Here is a 26580-nt window from a genome sequence, read left to right as displayed (position 1 = left end):
TGGAAACAGTCACCTCATTAGCTCAGCTCTTCACTGACATACATCAAGGTTTTTGGTTCAGCCAAAAATGTCTCCCAGCCGGTGTACTTGAAGCTATAACTGAGGGCCCTTCCTGTGTCCAGGAGAGGCAGCTGTCAGACAGCTTCAGGCTGTACACAGAGCACTGCCTGTGCCTGATGAAGAACATGCGTCAGGTTTTCCCCTGCACCAGTGCCGCCGCCATTACACGCTACGAGCTCATGCTGAGGTAAAGTCACACTGCCATCACATCACGTCACCTGTGGCACCCATACCTGGTACACTGTCAACATCTCACCCCAACAGACACAGAGACACACTCCAGTCACACTCTGTGGAGGAGGCAGCGTGGGGCTCCTTACTCGCAGAGAAATATCTTTACCATTGCTCATTACTCATCTCAAAAGAAGTTCCTGACACAAATTATGATTTCAAAGAACACTCATGAAAATGACTGACCAAGTTCTGTCATTGATTCTTGCAAATAGAAAGTGAAGTATGGAACTTTGGACATGAAGAATACACCAACTCATGAGCATCTCTCCTTTGCAGACATGGATTTTTACAGCGAGCCAAATCCATGCAGTGATTTTTACACATTGCATGTCTGTACTCAAGGATTGCTGCTATAAAAGTGATGTACAGACCCAATGAAGTCAAAAACATTTGGCCTTACGTTTAGGTTATCCCTGCTCACATGAAAAGAAAGTAAGGCCCCAAATTAATGACTCTGTTCCACATTAACACATCCAGTGAAATCTGAAATAATGACCTTTATGTTGTTATGTTGCACTATTTTAGAGTAGACCTTATTTTTAATTAAAGTCTGGCACTGTCTGATGATAAACATCTCAGAGGAGATCTTTTATATGCTTCAGAAACACACTAACAGTTTCATACACACACAATGACTCACCTAACAGCTAAAGTGCACCCGTCCTCTCCTGCAGAGATAATGCAGGATCCCGCATGCTGTTAAAGTGGACTGAATTTAGAGATTATATATTTCATTCTTATTTAATTCTGGAGATAGTGTGTAGGTGTAAAATGTGAAAATGGCATTTCTGTGACTTTAAGGTGGCGTAGTTATTGATAGATATTTTTCATGTCTATATGCCAGGGGGATTGGTTACATACAAAATATGAGAGCGTTTAAGACCGTGTGTCCTCTCCGGAATGAGCTGCATTTGGACATCACAACTGCTGTCAAGGTAAGAGTGTAAGCGGTGAAACACAACCTCTTAATTTGTCCTTAAGCGGGCTTTGTAAGTTTTTGGACACTACAGTTTAAAGTTTACAGTTTCATTTAGCAGATGTTTTTGTCCAAAGGCATGTACAACACAAGCAAGAATTTAGACAAAAGGAAAACCTAGTTAGTGCGACAACAGTGCCACAAGCTATTTGGCTGGTCACTCATTTTACTTCTTAGGACAAGGAGGAGAAGGGTCCCCTTAAGTGCACAAGTGTTCTCTGAACAGATGAGTTTTTAGACATCTCTTAAAAGTAGAAAGGGACTTTGCGGATCATATGGAGCTAGGTAATTCATTCCACCATTTGGGCACAACAGAGGAGAAGAGTCTGGCTAGTGATTTGGAGCCGCGCTGGGCTTGGAGCACCAGGCATCTACTAGGGGACATAAGGAGCAGGGCCCTAGATAAAAGAGTGCTTTTTGGAACTTTCAGTTTAAGGACTGCTCTTTGAAGAGGGGTATTATGCTTTCAAGTATTTTTAACATAGATATTAACATAGATAATTTCAAAATGTTGTAGAAATCCCCGAATCTGTCTGTTAACTGTTCAAAACGGTCCTTTCTAGTAAAAACACAAGATATAAATGAGATCTTACCAAGACTCTCAGAAATGATGACATCATCACGTAAGGATCTCATTAGGATCATAAGAATAACTGGTTCAGGACACGTCTGAGGGCAGGTAATAAACACTAAGGTGTGCTCGTCGCTCAACACCCAGAAAGGCCTTCACAAGGCTGGCCAGTCATACCCCTTTTCAAAATTGAGCTTAGCAATCACCAACCTTTTGCTGGGCCAGAGCAAGGCACTGACTACATCAAGGTCTGGGGGCGGGGTTACTTTGACCAACAACTGGCAGTTGAAAACAGACATTCTAAAAAGAAAAGCTACTGAGTCAGTTATCTGTTTTTTGTTTTAGTTGTACTTGTTGTTTCTGGGTTTTTTTGGCTCTTCCTTATTTAAAACTTTAAATGGAGAAAAAACTGAAGCAGTAGAGCACACATACAATGACCTCCTCCACTGTTGCTTTGTGGGTTCCCCTATTGTGCAAGTGTCTGTGGGTAAACAGCTATGAATGCACGGCTCCAGCTTGGCTTCTTCCTGTTGGAAAACAAAACCAGTTCTTAAGAAGAACATGATAAGAAACAACGAAGCACTGGCACCAAATGGGCACCTGGTTTGATAGAAAAGGAGTCGCTGAAGGAAGGGGATTCATGGCGTGGAAGTCTTAAAGAGACAGCAGCTATAATGAAGCATTTCAGACAGAGGCTGGAATACCACAACATCAGTCTGAGAATGTGACTTCCGGTACTTCCGAAGCCAGCCTCAAGCGGACACTCAAGAAACAGCAGATTTTAGCACTTCCATGTTTTCTCATATTCTTAGACTTGAGGTTGCCGCTTGGTCAAACTACTAGGAGAGTACCAGATGGACAGAATAAAGCCTAAAAGAAAGTAAAGTACCCCTCCTTTAAATCAAGTGAGCGTAACTGAGTTGGCCTGGCTTATGTTGCCTGGATTGCAGGACAGAATAGCTCTAATGGTAATTACTAATGGTAATAATAAATGTTCTAATGATAATGATATATGTACTTATACAACCCTTTCTTAGTCTTTTTGACCACTCAGAGTATTCCTACTACTTCTTACATTCACACATTGGCGTATTGAGTAATCAGGAGGCTTGGTAATTAGCTAGAAGGCCTAGTTAACATGTCATTTAACTCTTTTAGCTCCTTGAACTAATCCCATTCCTGTTCTTGTCATTTTTCAACAGAAAGGGAGTTCAGAGTGGTATGAGAGTTTAATTGGGCAGCATGAACCAGAGGACAGCGTGAGTTCTTACCCATTAGACGTACTCATGATAAAAACCTCTGTATATTATACTTTTCAACTGTGCTTTACTCAGACTTGATATCAGCGTGTTGTTCGTTGTGTATTGATTCGTAGACTCTGGAAGATCAGCTGAAGAAGCTGGTTCAGGTGGTTGATGCTGTTATAGCAGACGTGCAGAGAGCCCAAAACATCTACAACAAACTATTCTACAGGTAAACATCCGTGCTGGACATCTCCAGAAAACAAGGACCACTTATTTGTGTTACAGTGTTTGACTTCTTTTATCTTTTATCCCCCACAGTGCAGTCAAAGTGGATTTTTTCAGCATTTCATACAGGCAGTTGGAGAAACAGGTTGGTTTTTTCAAAGAACGTTGAATGCATTTCTGCTGCTGGTTTTGAAATAACTTCTTCAAAAGACTCTGAACCTTTTGTCCTTCAGGTAGCAGATGATGTTAATGTGGCGATGGAGCGGGTCTGTGGGACTTTGGAGCAGGAGAGCTCCAGACTGACTCAAGCGATGGGAGAGACCATCTTTGAGCTCTTTATGTCCTTGAAAATCCTCAAAGGCTTTCGGGACTTCCTTCCTCTCAAGTTGGTTCACCAGTTTGATAACTTGTCATTTCACTGCTTTAAAAAGTGCCAGAGTGGTTATGCTTTTGATAATGTCAGCAAGGAGATGCAGCTGTATATTTACTAAAAAAGTCTTCTTCTCAACAGGGATGCAAAAATGTTAGCCCTCACAGGCTTTCATAACTGGTTCAAGTCCTCGATTCACAAGTGGCTGCAGATCATCCATGAAAGGTCCTGTGACAGGATCCGTATTGCTGTGGAAACAGACAAGGTGAGAGGAAACTGGCTAATCATAAATACATGATTCTTGTTTTCTTTACTTTGACATGCTCCATAATGTCTTATCTCTTATGTCTGACTGAGCTCAGCTGGAGACTGTGCAGCAAGCCAAACACAGCTCCTCAGCAGTGGAAGTGACAAAATGCTTCAGCCAGGTGCGCGAGATCTGGCTCCAGCTGGCCTGGCCCGACTCTGCAGGGGCCTTCATCTTTATAACCCGTTTGACAGACGTGAGTGCCGCCTTCAGTGTCAATCAGCACACTCCTGCACACACAAAAAGGCACGACTCTGAGGAGACCGTGCACGTGTTCTTGTGAGGTGATTAGTTCTCTTGCAAAGGAAAGGAAGGATTGAAAACTGAAATACTCGTATTCTATCTGTCACAGAATTTCTGCAGTGAGGCCGTGAGCTACTCAGAGATGATAACTCGCAAGATTGAGATGAACCAGCTGGGGCGAGACCACAAGAACTTCACAGTGCAGGTAACGCCTGAAGTGAGGCAGAGCTTAGGGTGGGTGCAGTGACGGTGGAAGTAAATGTCAGCAAGTGTTCTCCCTGGCAACACAAAGGGCTCAGCAGGAGATCAGATATGTTTACACTCAAAGAAAAAATGAAGCAGTTGCCTCTTGTCGTTATCAATCATTCACACCTGAACCCCGTTCCTTTACTTTCTCTATAGCCCTGCTTCTTTTCTTTGTTTCTCCACCTTTCCACTCTGTTTCTCCTCCTCGCTGCCTGGTAGTTCTGCATCGCCCTCAACAACACAGAGCATGTGCGCGTATTCCTGGGTCATCTGCCTCGTGACCTAGACTGGCAGGGTGTGGAGCGGGCCATGGAGGAGTCCTGTGGGGTGGAGGGAAAGGAGCAGGTTTACAAAGCGCTCAATGGGCAGCTGTTCAACATGGACCTGGATCTGCAGAGAGAAGCCAAACGACTCACTGCACTGTTCACTGACAAGGTTGCTTACACACAGCACGAGTACCAGCAGAGCTTATGCACTTAAAGCTGTCAGCCATAGCTCCTATAATGATATGTCATTTGTCCACCACTGTTCTTACTTCTTTGCTATTTAGTAAATGCTTTAAACTTTACTGTGATGCACCAGCAGTTTGACAAACAATCTTTCAATTTTCTTTACCTGCACTGAAATTCTGCACATGTGCACGCCTGTTGACATACTAACCTTCAAACATATGTTTCTGTGCAGATGCTGCCTGAGCTGCGGCGGTACATCCAGCACATCAGCCTGTCTCCAGACTCCATCAAAAATGAAGACGTAATGCACTGAAGCTGTTATCCGCAACATTCGTTTTCCTGTGTGTATGCGTGAGTTTGAAGCTGGAGTGCTGCTTATGTGACATGTGGTGATGTAACCTTCTTTCAGGCTGTTTCCCCACTAATGAAGTATTTACAAGACACTGTGGGCACCCTCACTGAAAACCTCGTGAAGGAGAATCTGACCAGGTAATTATTTCCTCCTCCACACCAGAAATGTGGCTGTATTTCTCTCCTTTTTGTCAGAGACAATGAATGCTTATTCTAATATTAAGTCTTGGTAAATACTGTGGTACTACCTGCCTAACATTTAGTTTCCATCCAGTGTGCCTGTCCAAATAATGATAAGCAACAAATAATAAAAATAACTGTAGCTAAATTATGAAACTAATGAAGCCTTTGACAACAGGAACAAGTGGCAGACAATTCATTCTATATAAAACTTATCTTTTATTGCATTTAATTACTTTCCTTCATATTGTTTCATTTGATTGGGACATTTTTTATTTAGACAATAGTCAGTTTCATGATTGTTTCATTCATAACTGAGAGTACTTTAAAAAGCCCCTATGATTAAAATGTATTATTTTGTGTTTTATTATTTTTTCTGAAAAATTTAAAATACACATAAAATCTTTCCTGTTTCAAAAAAAACACCCCCAAAAATAGATCTCATATACTACTTTCTATTCATTTTATTTTATTTTATTTTATTTTATTTTATTTTATTTTATTTTATTTTATTATTTTATTTTATACTTCTATAGTATATAGTATAGTATAGTATAGTATATATATTTTTGGCACATGCAAAAAAAAAGAGAGAATCAATATTATTATTATTTTTTTAATTAAAAAAAAAATCTGTTCACTAGGTTTATTTATTTGGTGTCACTTAAGCTCTATTAACTAATAAAAACTTTAAGAGAAGTACCAAAGTTTTAAGATAAAGGTACGTGATTGTTTCATTCATAACTAAGGGTATCTCAAAAAGCCCCTGTAATTAAAATGTATTATCTTGTGTTTTATTTTTTCTGAAAAAGGCAAGATACACATAAAATTCCCCCGTTTTAATAAAAAGAGCCCCCAAAAATAGATCTCATTTACTGCTTGCTATTTAATTTAATTGTATTTAATTGTATTTTATTTTATTTTTTGCTTTTTTATTCAATATAATTTAACCTGTTTACTAGGTTTATTTATTTTGTGTCACTTAAGCTCTATTAACTAATAGAAACTTTTACAAGAGTACCATAGTTTTAAGATTAAGCTACGTGTCACCTAACAAAAGCCCAGTTTTTTCACCCAGACATTACCTTGCTCTGTTCCTACTAACCCCGTGGTTACTTTTTTAGATTCAAGTCTTATTCTAACAGAATGTCACATTTCTGTGAGATCTCATATGAGTGGAATCATCACTGTGAAATTGTTTGGTGCGTGCCAAATCAGTCTTCAAACATCGTCTCATGTTGTGCGTTGGTTTTGGATAGTAATGTTAAAAGCTAGTCAGAGCTGTCCTTATGTGTGTGTGTGTGGTCTCACACGGTTTGGAAAATCAGCTGAAGAGGATTGATAAACACATCTGAGGCTGAAAAGAAGGAATAATTTTTTCAAACCAAGGAAGAGAGAAGATGTCTGCACATCCTCTAATTTTCAGACAATGGTGACAAAAATGCAAATGTGTCATCACCTCTCTTGCTTTGTCTGTCGTCATGTCAGAAACATTGCTCGGTGGCATTCTCAGCTTGCTTCAGATGTCAGGTCCTGCCTCTCATGACTCATCCCTGCTCCCCTAGACCGACAGGGAAGACTTCATGCTGTGAGGGACATGTGTGAAGACGCAACTTGGGGAAATTTCAGGGGGAGAGGTTCTTTAAATCTCAGAAGAGTTTCAGTAGTATGGATGTAAAGAATGGTTTAGACTTAAGCATGATGTGATGAGGTGTTTTAAAACATACGTTATTGTGTTCATCAGGAAAAACTGAAACGTGTAAGCAGGAGCTTTTTTCTAGAGTTTTTTTTCTAACATTTGATTAAAAAAATAGACCAGGATCCTTTATTTTTTGGCTCAAAATTCAGGAATAATTTGATGTGCCAACTTGAAGGATGCACAGTAGACCTCATGTTCAGTCTATGTCTTATTTTAGCATGCACATGAAATAGAGTGACATCAGCAAACAGTTGACTTTCAATTAAAAATAGTTGTTTACTGATATGAAAATCTAAGCAGGACCTACTTATACATCTCAAAATTTTTACCATTGAGCTCCCATTTAGTCTCCTTTTTGCTGTATATGTAAACCAGCAACTTTAAATGACAGATGCTAATGGCACTCAGGGGTCATAACAGACTTATACTTATATCTCACTCATCACACCACAGGGCTCAATTATTCTTGTCCTCTTGATCAGTTTTGATGAATTGCTTGTTCAAGTAGAGAGCTGTGACCATTCAGAGATATTTTGCCCTTAAACTCATCATCAAGCTATTATCTGTGTTAACATACGAGGCTAAGTGAGGGCAGGGGGCCGTAATTGAAAGTGCTGAAGAATACAAACGTGTGGGTGTTTCATTCTCGCAGAGTTCTCCAAAGCATGTGGGAACTGCTGCTGCGCATGATCCTGGATGCAGTTGCAGAGAACAGAGGTGTTCAGGTGGAGTTCTACAACCGCTTCCAGTACACTGTAGAGGTGAGTAATGACTGGGTTAGATCACTATACAGGGTGTACATGTGACGTCCCAGCAGGCAGATTCCCTGCACATCAAAGGATCATGTAAGGATCTCTTAAGTAGTTCATGACATATTGAAGGAGCAGCATAAGGACTGACCAATCAGAAGGAAGGGGGTTTGCACTATGAGCCTTTAATTAGGATAGGGGACTGCAACCTGTGGTTCTGGAGCCTCACAAGGCTCTTTGACTTCTTTACAGTGGCTCCCTGTGACTTTGACATTAATAGAAATTAATTGATTAACAACATGGACACTAGATAAAACCATGACTTAACATTTTGATGAACTAAACATCACATCTTGTTTTAAAGCCTGCCACCTCTCTACTTGATCTCCTATTACATCAGTAGCCCACCAACTTTCCTTGCATCAGTAGCTTACCGCAAGGTTATCATCCCCGGTAAGAAAAGTAAATCAACAGAAAGGCAAACCTGAAAGAAAACAGAGATTTCATTTCTGTGTGAACAGGTTTATTTAGCTGCCACTGTGCCGACTCAATACACATGCTTGATATGTGGCAAGACATTAGCACACAACAAAAAATGATGAGTTGTGCGTCAATATTAATCGACTGTATGTTATCAATTTTTCATAAATACAGATAACTTCTTGTTTAGATAATTAGGCGGTATATTTTTTGTTTGCGTAGAGTTTTATACACTGTAATGTCTTTATTTTAAAGTAAAAGATGCTGTGAGGAGGATCTGTTTTAATTGCACTCTCTTGCCACCTTCTGGCCTGGAGTCTCACACACACCATCGCAAATTACTTTTAGTGAGGCGTGTGATTGTTTTGGAATTAAATGGGGACCGGATCTAAGCAATTTTTTCTTGTCCAAGACAACTTGTTACCAGATACTATGCACCGAGATGAGATATTTATCTGTACAGTAATGTAGTGCTATGGTTTGAAACATGACATCAAGCACACATTGTAGTAGCTGGCTGTATGTAGCGCTATTGGCAGCCTGGTGCTCCTGTGAATCTGTAGGCTAATGTGACAACAAGTAAACACTGTCAGTTCGTACAGTAGTTTAGCAGCCGGCTATATTTAAGGCTACAGACAGCGCCGTGCTCCAAAAATTGTCCGTAATGTGTAACGTTATCGGTTACGTCCTGTAAGTCATCTACCAAGCAGAACTAACATAACCTCGCTCTTCATTTTAATGAAAGACTCAAAACTTTGAACAGACCACTGCAGAATAACTGCTGCATGTGGATTGGAATGAACATTAGCACAAACAGTTTAGCCCCTTTATTAGCCTTTAGCCCGTGCGCTATCCCTTCCCTGTTTAGCTTTCTTCTGTCCACCATCACTATAAAATTACTCACAGAAATGTTTTCAGCTTCCCCTCACTACTAAACTTAGTTAGCTGGCATGGTGTTGTCATAGAGACCTATATGTGTCGTAAATCAATCTGGTCCTCCTCAGCCCGATTGGGAAGCTAAGAAGTAGCATTTTGAAATGACCTGTAACCTGTAATATTAGCCCTGATAATCTCATTTTAAGTGTGGATTACAATCAGGCATATTACTAGAAGGGAAACTTTTACAAGATCACTTAGAAACTCCTCACACCCCCTTGAAAGAAGATTTTGTGGCCCTGGAATGGCTTTAATCCAGGTGAGATGAGAAAAAGTGTCTCCTTCGATAGTAAAGGTAGCAGTACCAGTGAGACAGTATATAACTGCAAAAAAGTACAATACCCCTCTTTAAAATGCCTGTACTGTAAGAAGTGTTGTTTCATGTTTGACGCCTGAATATAAAAACTATAACTACTTCAATTAAATTTTTTCAGACTAAAACTAAACTAAACTAAAAGTATAGGAGGCAGAAATACTAAAATGTGCCTGTTTGCTTTCATGAAGTGAAATCAAAACTAAGGTAACAGCTGTTTATTAGACAGTAATAACAACATACAAAATTCAAAGTAACACAAATATTTTATGATTTCTGTCCACATGTCTATGCCAACAGATCACGCTGTCCTTTGTAAACAGACAGGATCTCTTTCATATCTGACTGCTCACAGATAATCATCGTTTTACTCCTGCTTTCATTGTTTCCCTCCTGAAAGCAGTTACAGAATGCTTTTGCCAATCAGTGCGATTAAGGGGGTGTATCCAGATTTTAATGGGATACCTCTTTAGTCCTCTTTGTATTCATTTCTATCTCTACTGTCATCACCAGCCTTTAATCAGTGCTGCGTACAGTGCTGGATGTCGTGCAAACATTAGCACAAATTAAATCTTTCTAAAGCCAGCAAATAATAGTACAGATACAAAGAGAGTGCCTCGTGGATGAAAATATGGCACGCTGTAATACATATTTCTGTTTTATCACCACTTCCTGTTTCGATTCCAAGCTGACATGTTACATTTCATAAAAAGCTTTTTATTTTTATTGCTCTGTTTAGACCCTTTTGCAGTTTTTCCATGCGAAGGGAGAGGGTCTTTCATTGGAAGAAATGAAGAGTGGAGACTACAAGGTATGACTTCTTGGAAATAGCTGAATTATTCAAGTGATTTATGGTTATACCCTCCATTTCTAACATACATACTCTTCCTGCTGTAGGCCCTGGATGAGGAGCTCAGGCTGAACAAATGTTCCTCATTTGAGCTGATTGAACAGTACTATTTGGAGAAGATTTCCCTGCAGGTGTGTTGCAGCTCCCTGGGCTGACAATTTCATTTTGGCTGTAAAGTGGACAGAAATGTATTGATTGGACAGCGGGACATTCTGTCGTCTTGTGTTTTACTCTGATTGAAAATCTGTTGTCTCTTGGATGCTTGAAAAACAAGTTGCCATCTGTTTGTGCAACCTTTTTAATTTGACAACAACACTGAAAACACACGTTTCAAATAGGGATAATCCTAATTAGCATTGCGTTTACAGTGTGCTTGAACATAATTCCAGTTAGTGTTGCTTTATTTACTGATTAACTTTATGAAATGTTTCAGAAAACACTTAAACACACTCGTTATGGTCGGATCAGTGTGAAGTGCTACTACGATGCACCAGAGCAGAGACTGACGGTGGAGATTCTGCACGCTGCTGATATAATGGCACTGGACGCTAATGGTAAAAACAGTCAGTGTGATACACAGGTTTTTATCTTATAGCTGATATGTGAGTCACTATATCTGCTACTCCTCAGGTCTGAGTGACCCGTTTGTCATCGTGGAGCTCTGTCCTCACCACCTGTTCCCTTTGGCTAAGAGTCAACGCACTCAAGTCAAACTAAAGACACTTCATCCAGTTTTTGATGAGCTCTTTTACTTGTGAGTTCTTCTCCTTGTTTTTATTAACTTTTCATTTTTTGTGAGGAAATTAATTCCCATATGGAGCAAGTAGAGGAATAAAGGCTAGAATTAATATTGATTTACTACAGTTTATAATCCAAATAATAATTTTTAGGGGTGCTTCGAGATTAGGACTATTTAAAGACGTGTAATCAAGATTTATCTACAGACCACAGGCTACAGTGAAGGGTGCAGGTTATAACACATGTTTTCTTGTCTTCCAGTCATGTCAGCCCTAAAGAGTACAGACACAGGTACGCCTGTTTGACCTTCACTGTGATGGACTACGACTGGCTCTCCACCAACGACTTTGCCGGTGAAGCCGTGGCTCCTCTCAGCGACTTCTGCTGGCCTGGGAGGCCCAACGCCTCAGCCGCCGGCAAAAGCGTCCAGCCCGTCATCCTTCACTTGTCTCGCAGTAAACCCAGTGGTACATAACAGCTCCTAGCTGTATCTTTGTTTTTTGTTTTTTTTTTCACACAAACATAATACCAGATTTCTGGGAGACCTAGGGGTATAGGTGTGGGTTTCCAATTACTTCTCCAATACAACATGAAAAGCCATTCAATCTAGAGATATTTGTGTCAGGTGCAGGAACTGCTCTCATCTGTTTGCTCTCCCCTCCAGAGAAGCCAATCATGAGGATGCTGGAAGCCCGCATTGGGGACAGGGAGGCTCAGGAGTTTGTCCGCAGGCTGAAGGAGATTGAGAAGTCAATGGAAGAGGAGTAGAAAGCTGTCAGCGCTGCCCGTGATAATGTTCGCTGACCACGTCTTGTGACATGTGCTTTTGAACTGGTACAATGTTAACAATATCCAAATTTTCTTTTTCAGTGTTATTGTTTGTTCAGTAATTGTACCAAAATGAAAAGACGAAATAGTGAAGCTTATCGCTGTTTCCTAACTGGGGGATGAACATCCCGTCACTGTGCCACCGACTCGTCTCAGTCAAACTATATTTTAAAACTTAATGGATAGTTTATCCTGAATGTTACTAGTCTATATTTTTTGTAATCAAGTAATTGTTATATTTGTTGTATGAGCTTTGATATGATAGATTTAACATAGCAGAAATATTTTGTGGAAGTAGCTTATGTATCCAATAGTTTTAAGTCAAAGTCTAAAAGTATACCTCAGATTTGCTCATTAGTTGCAAGGATAAGCTCATGAGTATCATTTGTCACATCCTCTAAAATAGTTTGCATTTAAAGCATATTTAGGAGGATCCTTTGGGATTTTCCTGATCATACGGAGACTTAGTAACAAGCAGTTAAAAGTAAAAATACAACAACACATGGCTTTGGGGAATACTGTGAGACTTTAAGTTTTAGGGCAAGTCAGACAGCTGCTGCCATCCACTCCCCTGAGGCGACACACCACAGCGCAGGTTCATTTGGCTTCTCTGATTGCTCTTCACAAAGCTCCTGATGGGTCACCGAGGAGGCCAAAAATCATGTGGTGGCAAGACAATTTCTTTCAATTCAGTTCCTTCGGGGTGTCTCACAGCCTCGGGTCAACATCTCTGCAGAAATTGATGTGACAGCGTTGTCGGCAGCGTGCTAATTTAGAATTGTACAAACTCAGCACGCTGACAGAAACAGATCCTCTCTGTCATTTGCATAAGCGGAAAATGAGTCAATGACAGGTTCATCTAGAGAGCAGTTGAAAAGAAACTGACATTTTTAATGCTTCAAGTAATCTGAAATGAGTTTGTTGGCTTCACAGTTAATTAGCTCCTAATTACTATGCTAGCAATTGAGCCTAAACAGTGTTGTACTCGTAGCATAAAATTAAAGGAACATTTGAGTGTCATCATAGAAAGATGAACAAGGCTCTCCTCTCTTAAAGCTGAAGCTAACTTAGCTAGCTGCTTGTTAGCAAAGAAAAAATCTGTCAAGGCTAGCCTGATACAGCATTAAAGTGAAAACTGTCCCACACACAACCCCCAATACAACTAGAACCTTAATGCTCTGCTAAACAGCATAAAATGTGTATAATGGATATTAGCATAGTTATGCTAGTTCTAGCATGAGGTACTGTAATATGACTAAGTTATTTAATTAAAAATAATGTGTTTGTAAAACATTACAAAGACAAACAGTACGAGGAAGCAGAGAAGGATTCAATTTCTGCTTGATTTGTGAGATGAGTTATTTCTCCCACGCTTTGCTCCTCCATGGGGACCTCTGAGGTAGTGTTATTTACATTCATACTTTCATGGTTGAAGGAATACACCGGGGGACCCTGATTTCTGATAATTGGACAGGGGAAAAAGCTCCCTGTTGTCCCCAAAGAAAACAAAATGTGTTGCAGACTGTGTGGTCTTGCGTCCAGATGGTTGAGCTTCAAAAACATTTATTAGGTGAAACCCAGCTAATTGCAGTTAATGAGATCATGTAGCGTTCAGAAATAGCCAGCAGACACAGCAAAGCCTCTTTTGTCCAGACTATCAATTGATGCAAGCTCATTGCAAGCTTTTACGAACAAAAATTTGAGTTAGATCCTCAGTGTGAGGCTTAATCTCTTTGGGAAAAGAGAAAGGGAAGCATAATGAACCTGTGCAGTAGCATAATTATACCTAAGGGGTAAGTCTGCCGGTAGCAGCCCTCGTTGGACTGAGCAGCATAATTTAACAGAAGCTCTCTATGGTCCTCCAAGGCTATGTCTGTGACTGAAAATAGTATTTTGATTTTAATAATAAGCATAGGGATCAAGAATCCAACTATCATCATTGGAGTGAAGGGAAATAGTCATGCAGAAAAACTGCCAGTGACTTAATAATGTGGTAGCCATTATTTTAGTAGTAGCAGTGATTTAGCATGCTGATATTTTTGTAGCAAGCATCAAGGCCAGGATCTCTGAACAGGGTTTGAATTAAATGTTAATCAACGATTATACTTGGTGAATACAAAAACCTAAACTAACGAGGTTAAATAGAGTCAGCTGGGTTAGTACACTCGCTCTCACTAATTAGGTTAATGTGGGTCACCTGTGTCCTCATTAGCAAGGCTGAGGGTGATCATTATTAATCAAACTGGTCACATTAATCTATTATTTAAATTTATAGCACAAATACCACTTATAAAACTTTAGTGAAAAAGGCCAATTCAATGTCTCCACCACTGACGGTATAATGTATAGATGGACGACATGCCCCCAGTATCTCCAGTTGAAGAAAAGTGAAGCCAAAATTTACTCTCACTTTAATTTATTTGTGATGAATTGTCCTCTACTGTGACTGTGGCATACCGTGCCACAGGAAAGCTGCCAATCATGGTGTTATACTCCTTTTTTTTGTATAAAATAAATACCACTTTTTTGAGGGGGCTAGATTTTGCAGGATGCATTCAAACCTTAGCTTGAGGGCTAGCCTCATGGGGTAAATAATCTGTGTTTTGAATTCGTTAAAATAACTTGTCATGGTCTTTTGCAGCTACTTCATAAACTGAAAATATTTCTGACTCCGGGAGGCCCCTAGAAAACATTTCATTTATTCTGATGTGACCTGTGTTCTAGATAAAGAGAAAAAGTTTACGATGTGGCATAAAAATGCATGATGAAAATAGGCAGTAAGGACAGAAACCATGTTTGGAAAAGTGTATTCCTGTCTGTTTCTATAGAACAGGCAGGCTTTGATTGCCTATACTCACCAAGGATTTTGCTTCACTTTTGGAGAACTCTCATGATGCCCGTCTGTTTTATACAGTCTATAAGTGGCTGATATTGTGAACTTTTAGATTAAAACAGAGTTTGGTAATTAGCAATCTTGAATTAAAGAATAGTCTTCTTATCCCATAAGAGAATTCCTTTATATAAGTTGAAGTTATATGGTGTTTTCATATAACAAGGTGCGACAGTGCAGCGTACACTCTTTTTAGCATCTCAAAATACTAAACCAAAAGAAACAGGTGCCAAGGTCTTGACTTAATCTTTGCATGTTGTAACACACCTGGGCCTTCAGAAGCTCTTAATGAATGTCGTCATTTCAACAGGATCACAAAATAGTATCACTTGTGCATTACTAGAAAAAAAAACGCAAAAAATTAATAATAATAAAAAAAAACACTGCAGCAAGTAGCAAAAACTTAGCACCAAAATGTTTGCACCGACAGCATTTTGATAGTGATGTAACTTAACAGTAGCTGCTTGTGTAGTGCTTTGTCGTTACCCTGTGGAGCTGTGAGGATGGAACATGCAAAAACAAAAAAGAAACAAAATGATAAAAAAAAAAATCTATGCCTGGAGAGTGTTTAGCATTTACAGCAGCTGTTCAGGCGTTTCAGGTTCCTGCCTTACCTTACATGAGCAGGGAGTCCTTTCAGGCCATCTGCTTGCCTTCATGTTTCTTTTGTTTCTGTTTTAAAGGTATTGCGAGCAGATCACTGTTAATGAACACGTTCATCATAGTTAAAAGGGAAACAGATGGACTTGAGTATGATCTATTAGTAGTCAATGGGTTAATTGATGGAATATTTTCCTTTATCAGTGTTAAAGCTACATTTTTCCGCCTAACATTAAAAACCAGGCATAGTGGTCGCATGTTTACATAAGAAGCAACCTCAATTTTACTCACAAGATCTTTTATATATTACTATAAAGCTACAAAGTCTATGAAAGAGTTTATATAGGGACCAAAATAAAGCTTTGAGACAAAGTTTACAGATTTTTACCTAAGCTGGAGGTCAAATGACATATCACAGGGACAGCTTGAATAATTTCCTCCCAGTGTCTTCATCATCAAATATGCTTCACTATGTTCAGTCATATTATCAAAGGAATCCTTATGTTGCTTTTAGAGGGCAACCTGTATGTATTGGGTGAGTAAACTGACTTATTCTGGTGATGTTTCAATTAAGATAAAGTATTTTAGTCTTAAGCGTTCTGTGAAATCTACAATAATATAAAAGAGATCTGTCAGCCATGTTGAAAAAAATAACTTTGGGGTCTGAAACCATGGCAGAGGATCTCATAATGTGAGTTATCAAAATAGCATCAGTTTCATAATTGTGAGTGCTAAACTGGACTTATTTCATTTACAGTACTAATTCAGAAAATATTGTTAAATTGAGTATTTGGTTTGTCGTCTCCTGTCTAAATTTAAAGGCAACAGCTTGTAAAATGTATCTTCAAAAGGCAAAACTTCTTCAATTTGTTATTGTAACAGTGGATCTTTGTCTTGAATTAAAAATACCTGTGTTGCTGTTTGTTGGATTATACCTTTGGGAGATGTCTTTGACCTGAATAAAGATTGTATTTAAATTTAAATGTGTTACCTTCACTGATATAAGCACATACTTTATTTGTAATGCTATCTTTTTTCACTAAAATGTCATCATTCACCAGACATAAACTCATCACTTTCTTGTCACATTCCCCTGACCTTTCATAGGCCTCAGATACCTGCAGATCAAACACTTCCTGTCACACCAAAGCATCCCTACCCACAAAGAAACAATGGACAATAAATGATGGATACTGAATTGACATCATGCCCCTAGTCAGTCCTCACACACTGTTAAGTATTACCACTGAAGACTGTGTCAACACAGCAACACTTCTTATACAGATAGAGTTTTACTTTGGGCTTCTGTTTACCACCACTAGATGTCCTCGTGAATTTAAAAACCCTTTGATGAGTGCGTGTACTGCTGCTCCAGTACAACTTTGACACTCAGTCATGTTGCAGGCTCATTTAGCTCCATGGGAAGATATAATCCAATCAGGCTGTGTTTCCTCATTGTGCTAGTGTGGATATGGGGAGAGGGAGGCAAATACACATTGCAACAGGAGACTGTTGTACATGTTCTATCATTAAAAGCTATCATTCTACAAATATAGAGCAGACTGTCCAATCCAATCCAACTTTATTTGTTAAGCACTTTAAAAACAGACACTGTTGACCAAAGTGCTGCACAGAGAAATATAATAAAATAAAATAAAATAAAATAAAATAAAATAAATAAATAAAATACATTGCTAACATGAAACAAAGAAACACATCATGTCAAATTCAAAAAACAAATAAAAATAATAATAAAACATAAAACATAATTAAAACACCATTAAAAGGCATGAAAAGAGCAACCAAATACAATAATTAAGTAAATATGTAGATATAATCAGGGATTACTTCTCTGGCTTAAGTGATCAAAGCCAGAGAAAAGAGGTGGGTTTTAAGAAGAGATTTAAAAAGAGACAGAGAAGAGGCTTGTTTAACATGTTGTGTTAAATTGTTCCAAAGTTAAGGAGAATAGAATAGAATAGAATAAAATAGAATAGAATAGAATAGAATAGAATAGAATAGAATAGAATAGAATAGAATAGAATGTACTTTATTAATCTCTCGATGGAAATTTAGGTGTTAGGCAGATGAAATTATAGAAAATAACATAAAACAAGAACAAGAATCTAGACTTCGCCAACTGTGGTGGCCCTAACCCAGTGGCTCCTGATGTGTTGGTAAAGGGGGCACTGCGTTGGAAGATCCTTTCCAAAATCATAATCTGTCTACTGGTTTTCTAATGCTTCAAATTGTCCCGACATATCAGAATATCCACCTCTCTAAGTGATGTGATTTGAAAACTGCAACTTTTTAGTGACACCCAGAGTCTGAGTAGTTTGTGGTGCTTGCGGTGCTTCTCTTATCTGATATCCTTTAGCTTTTTGGCAGCAGGGGCAAAGAGGTGGGAGCTTTCAGCTGGTGTTGATCCCATGGAATGTTGGCAGAGTCTCCCTCCATCTCTGCTGCTCCTGTGCTGGCTCTGGCAGATACATTTAACAGCGCTGTGATCCTACTGTGTCTTATCTCCCCTCAAACAACCCTAATCCTCCCGCATGGTAATGTTACGCTACAGAGCCCACCCCGCCCCCCCTCCAAGTGTAACAGCTGAATCCAGAGCCCCCCCACACAGACACTCCTCCACTCCTTTCAGATTTAAGATTACACACCTGCAGGGTCCGTGACGTGGCACTGTGCTGCTTTGCTGTGAAGTCAGGGAAACTCCACCTGATATATCCATGTTTGCCTGGAGGAGTCGTTGATTCAACATATCATGTGCTAACATGCATGCAGAGTTGTTTTTGACTTACAGAGAGTTTCCGCCAAGGAATGCACAAAACTGGTGTTTGATGGATTCCCAAAGAAGCACCTAAAGTTAGGGTTCATCAGATGTACCACATGGAAAAAGTCTGCTACAGCCATTTTCATGAGAACAAAGTGAGGCACCTCATGAAGAGGGATTCAAAGAGGGGCCTGTGGATGTCAGGTGTCATGTGCAGGTGCATCCTTTGACACTGCTGCATCAGCATAATCACCTCTGAACTTGGCCTCTCGTCTCAGTGAATATGATGAGGTGCGGGTGAAGAGAGGCCGGCACAGCGAGTCCTTTGTGGCTTCAGGGGGCTCGGTCCAAGTGAGCTGAGATAACATTAGACAGCTTGCCTCACTGGAATGCAATGGGGACAGTGCTTGGGCCAAAGCCAGAGACACCACAGAGCTTTCTGACAGAACCGAGCACAGAATCACTCTTTGGTTGACACAGAGCAGTGTCAACAGATCACAATGTTGACTGAGTGGGTGAGTTAGTGGTCCAGTCCTTAGGTGTACCTTTTGACAAAGTGACACAGGTCTGGATGAGTTCTTATTAGATTAATCTCAATGTAAAAGTGGTAAATGCTTGAGGGCTTCCTTTATAGCTAAAGCTTTGTCATATTTCCCTCTTTGGTAGGGAAAATCCAGACATTGAAGTAAAGTTATGATCATTGTCTGATAGTTTGGATCCAAAACTAAAACATGTGGCTCACATATGCTTCTGTAAAACTAACATTTGGATTTTAATAACTTATGGATGAGCTCAGCGTGTTTTGGCCAAGGTTATAATAGGATTTGTCATTGTAGTGTAGTATTAGTTAGTTTTGACATTTTTTTCCAAGTACAATTTAGTTTTAATTAGTTTTAGAGTGGGCACTCTAGTTTTTATTTAGTTTGGCTTTTTGCAACAAGGCTTAGTTTTAGCTCAGTTTCAGTTTAGTTTTAAGTATTTTCATACCTTATTAACTAGGTGCAGGATTCAAAAAGTTCAGAGTAAATATTTTGTCATACTGTTTATTTTCAAGTCCATCATAGTGCTCTGAACTGTTGGCTGCTGCCTTAAACACAAGAAAATAATATGAACTTAATATAAAAAAATATAAACATAAATTATGTAAAATAATGATAACATAAATTTAACAAAAAATAATATAAACATAAATTATATAAAACAGTATAATATGAGCTTTGATAATTAGAAACTTGGACTCTGTAACAATAAAGTCAGACTCACATGAAATTAAACTATTACAGATGCTCTGATTCATTGCTCCACTATGTTTTGTTGCAGCACAGTGCACCGCCAGTCAGTGCAGTAAACAAGCACATCCCAGTACGTCGCTGTGATGGTGCTGTACGGCACTGACAACTGCCGAAAACTGTCATAAATTTGGTTGGGAAATGTGTCGGATTGATTTAAATCCTAAAGGCTATGACTATTGTCAGAAACCACATAAAGGACAGAAAGGACATTTTGTCTTTCATTTTGGTTAGTTTCAGTTAGTTTTGTGAACACAAGATACAGTTTTAATTCACTTCTCGTTTTTGTTTTCTTTTCTAGTTTTTATTAGTTTGAGTTAACTGCAATGTATTTAAAATTTTAGTTTTCGTTTTTAGTTTTGTTTTCGTTAACTATTATAACCTTGGTTTTGGCACCAGTTAGCTTCTTGTTTCTGTACCATCCTTTCTCATCCTTTCCATCTTTGAGGCAATGTAGCCTTCTGGGAAAAAAAAAAAAAAAAAAAGCTTCTGTGATGCGCATCTGTCAAGTTTTTGAAGTCATACTGTCCATCAAAACACACTCTAACATGCACAACAATCATCCTCTTCTTCTGCTTCTACATCTGTTTAAAGTGCAAATGTGACCTTGTATTGCTGTTACCAGTTTTTTCTACTACTGAAAGATGCGGTCATTTCCGTTCATGGTCTTATAAATGTTCTCTGCGTTTAACTGTGCTGTAATCTGGGAGCAGCTCTGGTAAAAGATTTACAGTGCGAGCCTTATGTCATCACATGAGTGTCATTCATCATTCAAGCATCAATAACTAGAATTTTTTTTTTTCATCCTTCCCAACGTATGATTATTATGTCATCGTTAGCTCTCCAACAATGAAACGATTAAACAGCCTTTTTGTGAATGTCGACTCTTTGAGGTAGACAATGAATGGCTGAGTCATCACTGGAAAGGAGGTTCTGTGGGTAAAAAGAGCAGTAAAGTATAGACAAGAGGAGACAATGGAGGCTAGTTTGATGTCTCTCAAAGCATACTCATTTTGGGACTTAAATGAAAGCAGAATAGGTTCTTCACAGAGCCCTCTGAAGAAAACATTGTTGTGGCAGGGCATGTCCACATGAATCCTCCTTTTATCCTCTCGGTTCAGTGAGCACACTAACTGTGGCTCCTTCACTTGGGGCCAGACTCAAACAAACATCCCTGCTTATTTCTGCAGCAGAACAAAAGATCTATATAGAGCATGCATTTACACAATGGCAAAAATTAAAAGGAGTCAAGTTTGTGTTGTCATTATTTGGTTTTTATGCACCCAACGGGGCCCTGTTTGGAAATCACCCCTGCATCCATGTATTTACAGTGATTACAGATCTTGGAGTAGAGTCCACTCCTGATATTCTTCTTTGTCTGTGGAAAGTGTGTTTGAGCTGTCAGACTATTTTCTCTTGGCAGTTTGTTTTATGTGTGTAGGGGGAGACTAACTGTTCCCGACTTGGCTGCAGGAGTTACAGTGAGCGTCTACCTCACCTAAAATCCCTGAGCCTACACACACTCATGCTGCCACATAGTGAGGTCTACTTTATATGCAAGACATTCCACTAAAGTTTTATTTGCAGCAGGAAACTCTTGGCCCAAAAGGGAGCCATAAATGCTAATGACTTAAAAATGCATGATTTCTGTAAGCTGAATTGTGGCCTGTGATACCAAAAAAACTGCGTGAAGTGTCTTTTTAAGGGACTGTGTTTTAAAATACATTTAAATTCTCAAAGTGAGATTTAAGAGTGTGGATGTTTGCATCTCACCTGGAAGGTTTCCATGAAAACAGTCACTTTTAAGAAAGAAAGACTGGTCACCTCTGAAGTCTGTGCAATGCCAAATCTGCCCTGTCTAAGTTCTTTCACCCTGTTTAAATTTGGCACAGCAAAAGCAGTGTGGCAGACTTTGAGGAAAACTGTGAGCATAGATCATCCTAAGAATCTGGTTTTGATGTTTCAGTCACTTCATCCGCTTTTCAGCACATAAAAAAAAAAAAAAAACAAGCAAACGATGGTGAAGACTTTTTCTGAAGTGACAGTTTTTGTGACCTGGGCAAGATTGCAACTAATGAACAGAAAAGATTGTGAATAAATACGATTAATGAAAACAATATTCAACTCATTGTCACCCAGAGTAGTCCTCTGCTGCCACCTGACACCTGATGTGTCACTGAGCTCATGACACATCAGCCTGACTGACGCACCTCTATGCTTAGTTAGGAAGAAGTTTCTTGAACTTGACGTGCTTTACTAATATTCTAGTTCAACAACACAAAGTGTTTATTGCTTTGACTCATTCTGAAAAAGCGCCATCCTTCACCTTTTTAGGGTTGTCATTTTCCATCATGGGGCAGCATGAAGCAGAAAGATACTGAAGGAGCTTTAATACGTGTGAGCTAAAGGACAAATGGTAGGAGTGGAAGAAAAAATTAAAAAATCTATATATCAGGATTTTTTTGTTTGACAATAAAAAAATTGTGATTCTATGTCAAAAAAATATATATATATATATATTTTAATTAAGATTCTTCATTTCAGTCTTTGCTTATGTACTGGATCGGAAAAAAGTCACAATTTTTCTCCAGCAGAGGTTGAGATGTTTCTCTCTCATTCACGTGATGTGCATTTTATGGGAAAATATGGCTCTTGATATAGTCTGTAGACATCATTATTTAACTTTCTCTCATGGTCTGGTGTTAAAAAAGCAAATTAAAAATCACAAAAATCATAAATATCGAAGAATCACAATTTAAATCGAATCAGCACACCAAAAATTGTACTAGAATTGAATCCAGAGAATAGCAGAATCATCCTAGCCCTAACCGACAGCACACCGTATATAAAAAAGTAGTCTGTTCCCACTTCATCCCTAAGCCAACTAGACTGAGGGACTGGAGACCGAGACAAGACTTAGACCAAAGATTGTCGAGGCTGTGACAAGATGGTCTCAAAAACAGCATGCCCAGTCTCCACTCTTCTTCTTTTGGAGTTAATGTTGGTCGGCAAACCAGCTCATTTGTATGTCATCGCCAACGACTGGATTTCAGTGCGGAACAGAAGTTTGTCAGCAACCACAAAACATGAGTAACTGATCAAATTTGACATCCCGATGCTACAATTGTGACGAGATCTTACTAAAACTAAATAAATGAATAAATATGGAGACAAAATATAAACAGGCCATTTTGCCCCATAGCCCTGGTTATAATTATTTAAAAACACTAAATGTGCGTCACAAATTCACTGCACAGCTGTAATTATTTATTGACTTTGAGATTAGAAAAACTACAAAAACAAATGCCGCTTCTTTATACTGCTTATCTCTCCCTCCATCATAAACCCAGTTTATTGCCTGTCTGTAGCACATAAGTAAACTCAAAACATCACCTCATATATGGCACCCCTCAGCCAACACCTACAGTATATTTCCAAAGCCTTGAGCTGAACCCTTTTGCAGATGTCCTCCTCTCCTTAACAGAAATCTTTAATTATATGCAAAATGTTGTAAAGGTCCCAGAAAGTGAACATGGTAGCAGAGGGAATAGACCTGTGTTCACTGGTAATCAAAGCATGTTCACCACTGAATCAGTGACCCCACTGACATTAAACATGACATTTTGACCAAAGCTGTTCAGTCCTGTTACTATTTCTGCCTTGTCGCTTCTGCCCTTTTCAAAGGCAAAAAAAAAACAAAAAAAAACAAGACAAAATCTGAACTCCTCAAAGTAGCAGCCACACCGCCCAAAGTCAGTATTAATTGAATCTGAAGGACCACCACCCTAGCATTTATCTCTGTGTACTCTTTTCTCTCTGCTGCAGAGGCTAATAACCTCCCATGTGAAGCTCTTTGTTATCCCCTGACTGATTGTGGTTGGAGTAATCTTTAGTTCATTTCCTATCACAGCCCTCCACAAGCGGGGCGTTTGAGGGTCAAGTGGTCAGTTCGGAAGCCAAAGTGTTAACAGCACTCTCTTTGAAGTCTTTGATGGCCACTAACTAACAAAGACGACTGTATCCATGGCCACCGGCGGTGAAAAAGGGAGAATGTGACCGGTTGCCAGGGATAAAAATCTCCTGGTTCATTTCGAGGTCAGCAGACTTTTCACACTTCCCAAACATTGTTGAACACATTCTGTACCCGACCACTGCTGCACCTTTCAGAAACCAATGTTGTGATTTAAGCAGGAAATGTCAGCACAATGTGTTTTCTCACTCGTTCCTTCACTGTTTAAATGATGGTGGCAAATGTTTCTTAAAATGAGCCAAATTACTCTAAGTCACTGCATGTTGGGAGATTATGAGTCAGCACACATGATGGATCACACTAACCAGTGGTGTCCGAAAATAGCCCCACTGAAGTGCTCTTTGGATTCCACCGTAGAAGATAAAACTTACACAAGGCCTTCTTTGGTGACTGTGAAGTTGAAAACACAAGCTGCCCTCACAGGGAATAATGTCAAAAGAGGGATTCCATGTGGATTTTGAGAACTCGGTCAAAAAGTTAAACTAAGGGCATATTCAGACTTGGACTGTTTGGTCCACTTTAAACGGACCAGGGTTCGTTTCCCACGCTGGTGCGGACTTTCAATGCAGGTGTGAATAGACACAAACGAACCCTGGTGCGGACCAAACAACCGGACCAAGACCCACTTTTTGAGGTGGTCTCGGTCCGCTTCCAAACGAACTCTGGTGTGGTTCGAGGTTCTCTGGTGCAGGTCTGAAGACAAACCAAGGTCCATCTGAACTAACTACAGGATACATGCGCCTTTTGGGCCTTCAAAGTCACCGTAACCTAACCATCTTTGGTTCATACCTGATCCTCCATCTTCTGTTTAGCCACGCTGTTGCTAGCATGTTGTGGGTCAGGACACGCAGAGCATAGTGTCTCCTTGCTGCGCGCATTCGTCTTTGCTGTTCCTAAATTTGAAACGGAGCGTTGTTAAGCCTGCTTTGAAGGAGCTGCTCTTGAAACTGAAAATGATTTTGCAGCTCTAATAAGAGCACAAACACACGTTTACCTCCATTTCCGGGTCTGTATTCTGTGTGCCGCCCTTTGTCAGTGCTGTCCAATGAGAGCACTGATCGTCACACACGTGGATGTGTTTACAGAATATAGTCCACTTGCAAAAAGTACAATACGAACCGCACCAAACGAAAAAAATAAAGTCCGCTTTTGGTCCGGACAACAAGTGGACCGAAGGACTTTCTGGTCTGAATACAGCCTAAGATGAGAGAGAAGAACAGCATTTTTCATGGTCCTCAAAAGATGCTATGAGGAGGATCTGTTTCAATTGCACTCCCTCACCACCTTGTGGTCCAGAGTCTCCGCACAATGTCATAAATTACTTTTAATGAGGCGTGTGTTTGTTTTGGAATTAAATGGAGATAGGAACAAAACATATTTTCTTTGTTCAAGACAACTTTTTACTGGACACAACGCACCAAGGTAAGGGACTTATCAGTACAGTTACATAGCGCTACAGTTTTAAACGTGACATCAAGCAAAGGTTCTAGCAGACGGCTACATGTTAGCAACATCGCCAGCCCCATGCTCTGATGTAACTGTGGGCTAACGTGTCAACAAGTTTCAGTTTGTAAGTAGTTTGGCAGCCATTTATATTTAGCGCAGCTAGCTGCCTGGTGTTCCAAGACATGTCTGCCTCTGTGTTACAGAGGCTAATTCGCCTTTGGCTTGGGCTGTATCACTCTCCCGTTTAGCTTTGTTCTGCTATTCTGTCCTTCTTATCTCTGACAGTTAGGCTCCAGTGTCCAACATTACTACAAAATGAATCATAGAAATTGTTTTTAGCAGAGAAAAGCACATATTTCGGTGTTTTATCTCTCCTCTCTACTAAACTTCATCAGCAGGCGTGATGTTGTCATTGAGACCTAGACCTGCCGTAAATCAATCCTGTCCTGGTCAACTCGATCGTGAGGCTATTTAAATCAACGTGTAACCAGCAATATTGGCACTGATAATCTCATTTTAAGGTGTAGATTATGAGCAGGCAAATATCCAGAAGGGAGCCTTTTTTTAAGATCACTTTCAAACTCCTTGCAGCCCCTTTAAAGTGTGCCAAAAGGAAGAACATTCCTGTTACAGTTCATTCAAAGTGTCCACAGTAAAAGTTCACAGGCTGGGAGGTGCATCTGTATGTAGTCCTTTTCCCAACCTGACCCTCACATGGAGGCTGTGGGAAAGAAGCAGAGAGTCCTCTGGAGAAGGAACAAGGGTGAGAAACAAATCCAAAGAGAGCTCTCTGTGATCACGGGGCCTGTGGGTACAGTATGCGAGTCCAAGGAACAGTCTCTCATGCCCCCCAGACCTCTACATAAGTCACATCAGCTTTCTCTGACAAAGCCTCTGTGTGGCCTGACACCAAAGCTCTGCCCCCTCCAGCAGGACGTCAGCAGGGCTGTGCACAGTGCATGCGGGAAGTGGGGGGTGCTGGCTCTTTTAACTTGTTTTTATAGGACAGGAGCAGCTGTTAAAACGTTGTCCAACGACTCGGTCCAGGCACATGAGGTTGCACAACTGGCTCAGCTGTCCCATGTTTTGTTTCACTGTCGCCTGTGATCTTGACTTTAACCCTGAGAGCTCACTGACACTTTTGGCAACAAGCAAGATTTTTTATCAGAGCAGGTGAGACATTACAACCAGTTGAAATGTTTAAAAGCTTTCAATGCTACTGTTGGAGTCTTGATAACTGTTAACTGACATTGAAATGTTTCGATAGGACACTTAAAGGTGATGCACATGTCAAGACACGCAGGTTGTTGATGCAGATTTTCAGTCACAGCATTAGGCTAGTATCTGCGATCACAATGTTAAACTAGAAAAGCACTCAGAAAGCGCAGACCGCTGCCAAGCATTTTGTGATTGTCGCGCAACACTTTAGTCCTACTTTAATGTTATACTCCCTTCCAGCAGACTGTCTGCTATGATTTGGTGTTAGTTGCAGGT

The 26580-nt window shown here is 39.8% G+C and overlaps 1 protein-coding gene across 1 annotated transcript in view; it reads left to right on the top strand.

The window, feature by feature from the left end:
* Window positions 1–16526, top strand: part of baiap3 (BAI1 associated protein 3) — a 48106-nt gene extending 31580 nt beyond the window's left edge. The window contains exons 16-34 of the mRNA XM_074696511.1: window positions 123–247; window positions 1139–1229; window positions 3044–3100; window positions 3217–3314; window positions 3404–3455; window positions 3544–3695; window positions 3822–3945; window positions 4043–4183; window positions 4340–4435; window positions 4696–4911; window positions 5161–5229; window positions 5338–5417; window positions 7811–7919; window positions 10376–10447; window positions 10534–10617; window positions 10920–11040; window positions 11117–11240; window positions 11486–11691; window positions 11889–16526. Coding sequence (XP_074552612.1) covers window positions 123–247; window positions 1139–1229; window positions 3044–3100; window positions 3217–3314; window positions 3404–3455; window positions 3544–3695; window positions 3822–3945; window positions 4043–4183; window positions 4340–4435; window positions 4696–4911; window positions 5161–5229; window positions 5338–5417; window positions 7811–7919; window positions 10376–10447; window positions 10534–10617; window positions 10920–11040; window positions 11117–11240; window positions 11486–11691; window positions 11889–11992 — 2121 coding nt within the window. The 3' untranslated portion in view covers window positions 11993–16526. The remainder of the gene's footprint in view (window positions 1–122; window positions 248–1138; window positions 1230–3043; window positions 3101–3216; window positions 3315–3403; window positions 3456–3543; window positions 3696–3821; window positions 3946–4042; window positions 4184–4339; window positions 4436–4695; window positions 4912–5160; window positions 5230–5337; window positions 5418–7810; window positions 7920–10375; window positions 10448–10533; window positions 10618–10919; window positions 11041–11116; window positions 11241–11485; window positions 11692–11888) is intronic.
* Window positions 16527–26580: the final 10054 nt, after the last annotated feature.

The sequence above is a fragment of the Halichoeres trimaculatus genome, unplaced genomic scaffold (genome assembly GCF_033239565.1).
Source record: "Halichoeres trimaculatus isolate MK-OKI-2021-1 unplaced genomic scaffold, fHalTri1.1 fHalTri1_scaffold_20, whole genome shotgun sequence".
NCBI lineage: Eukaryota > Metazoa > Chordata > Actinopteri > Labriformes > Labridae > Halichoeres > Halichoeres trimaculatus.
The sequence above is the reverse complement of the archived record's forward strand: the minus strand, read 5'-3'. Positions and strand labels throughout refer to the sequence as shown.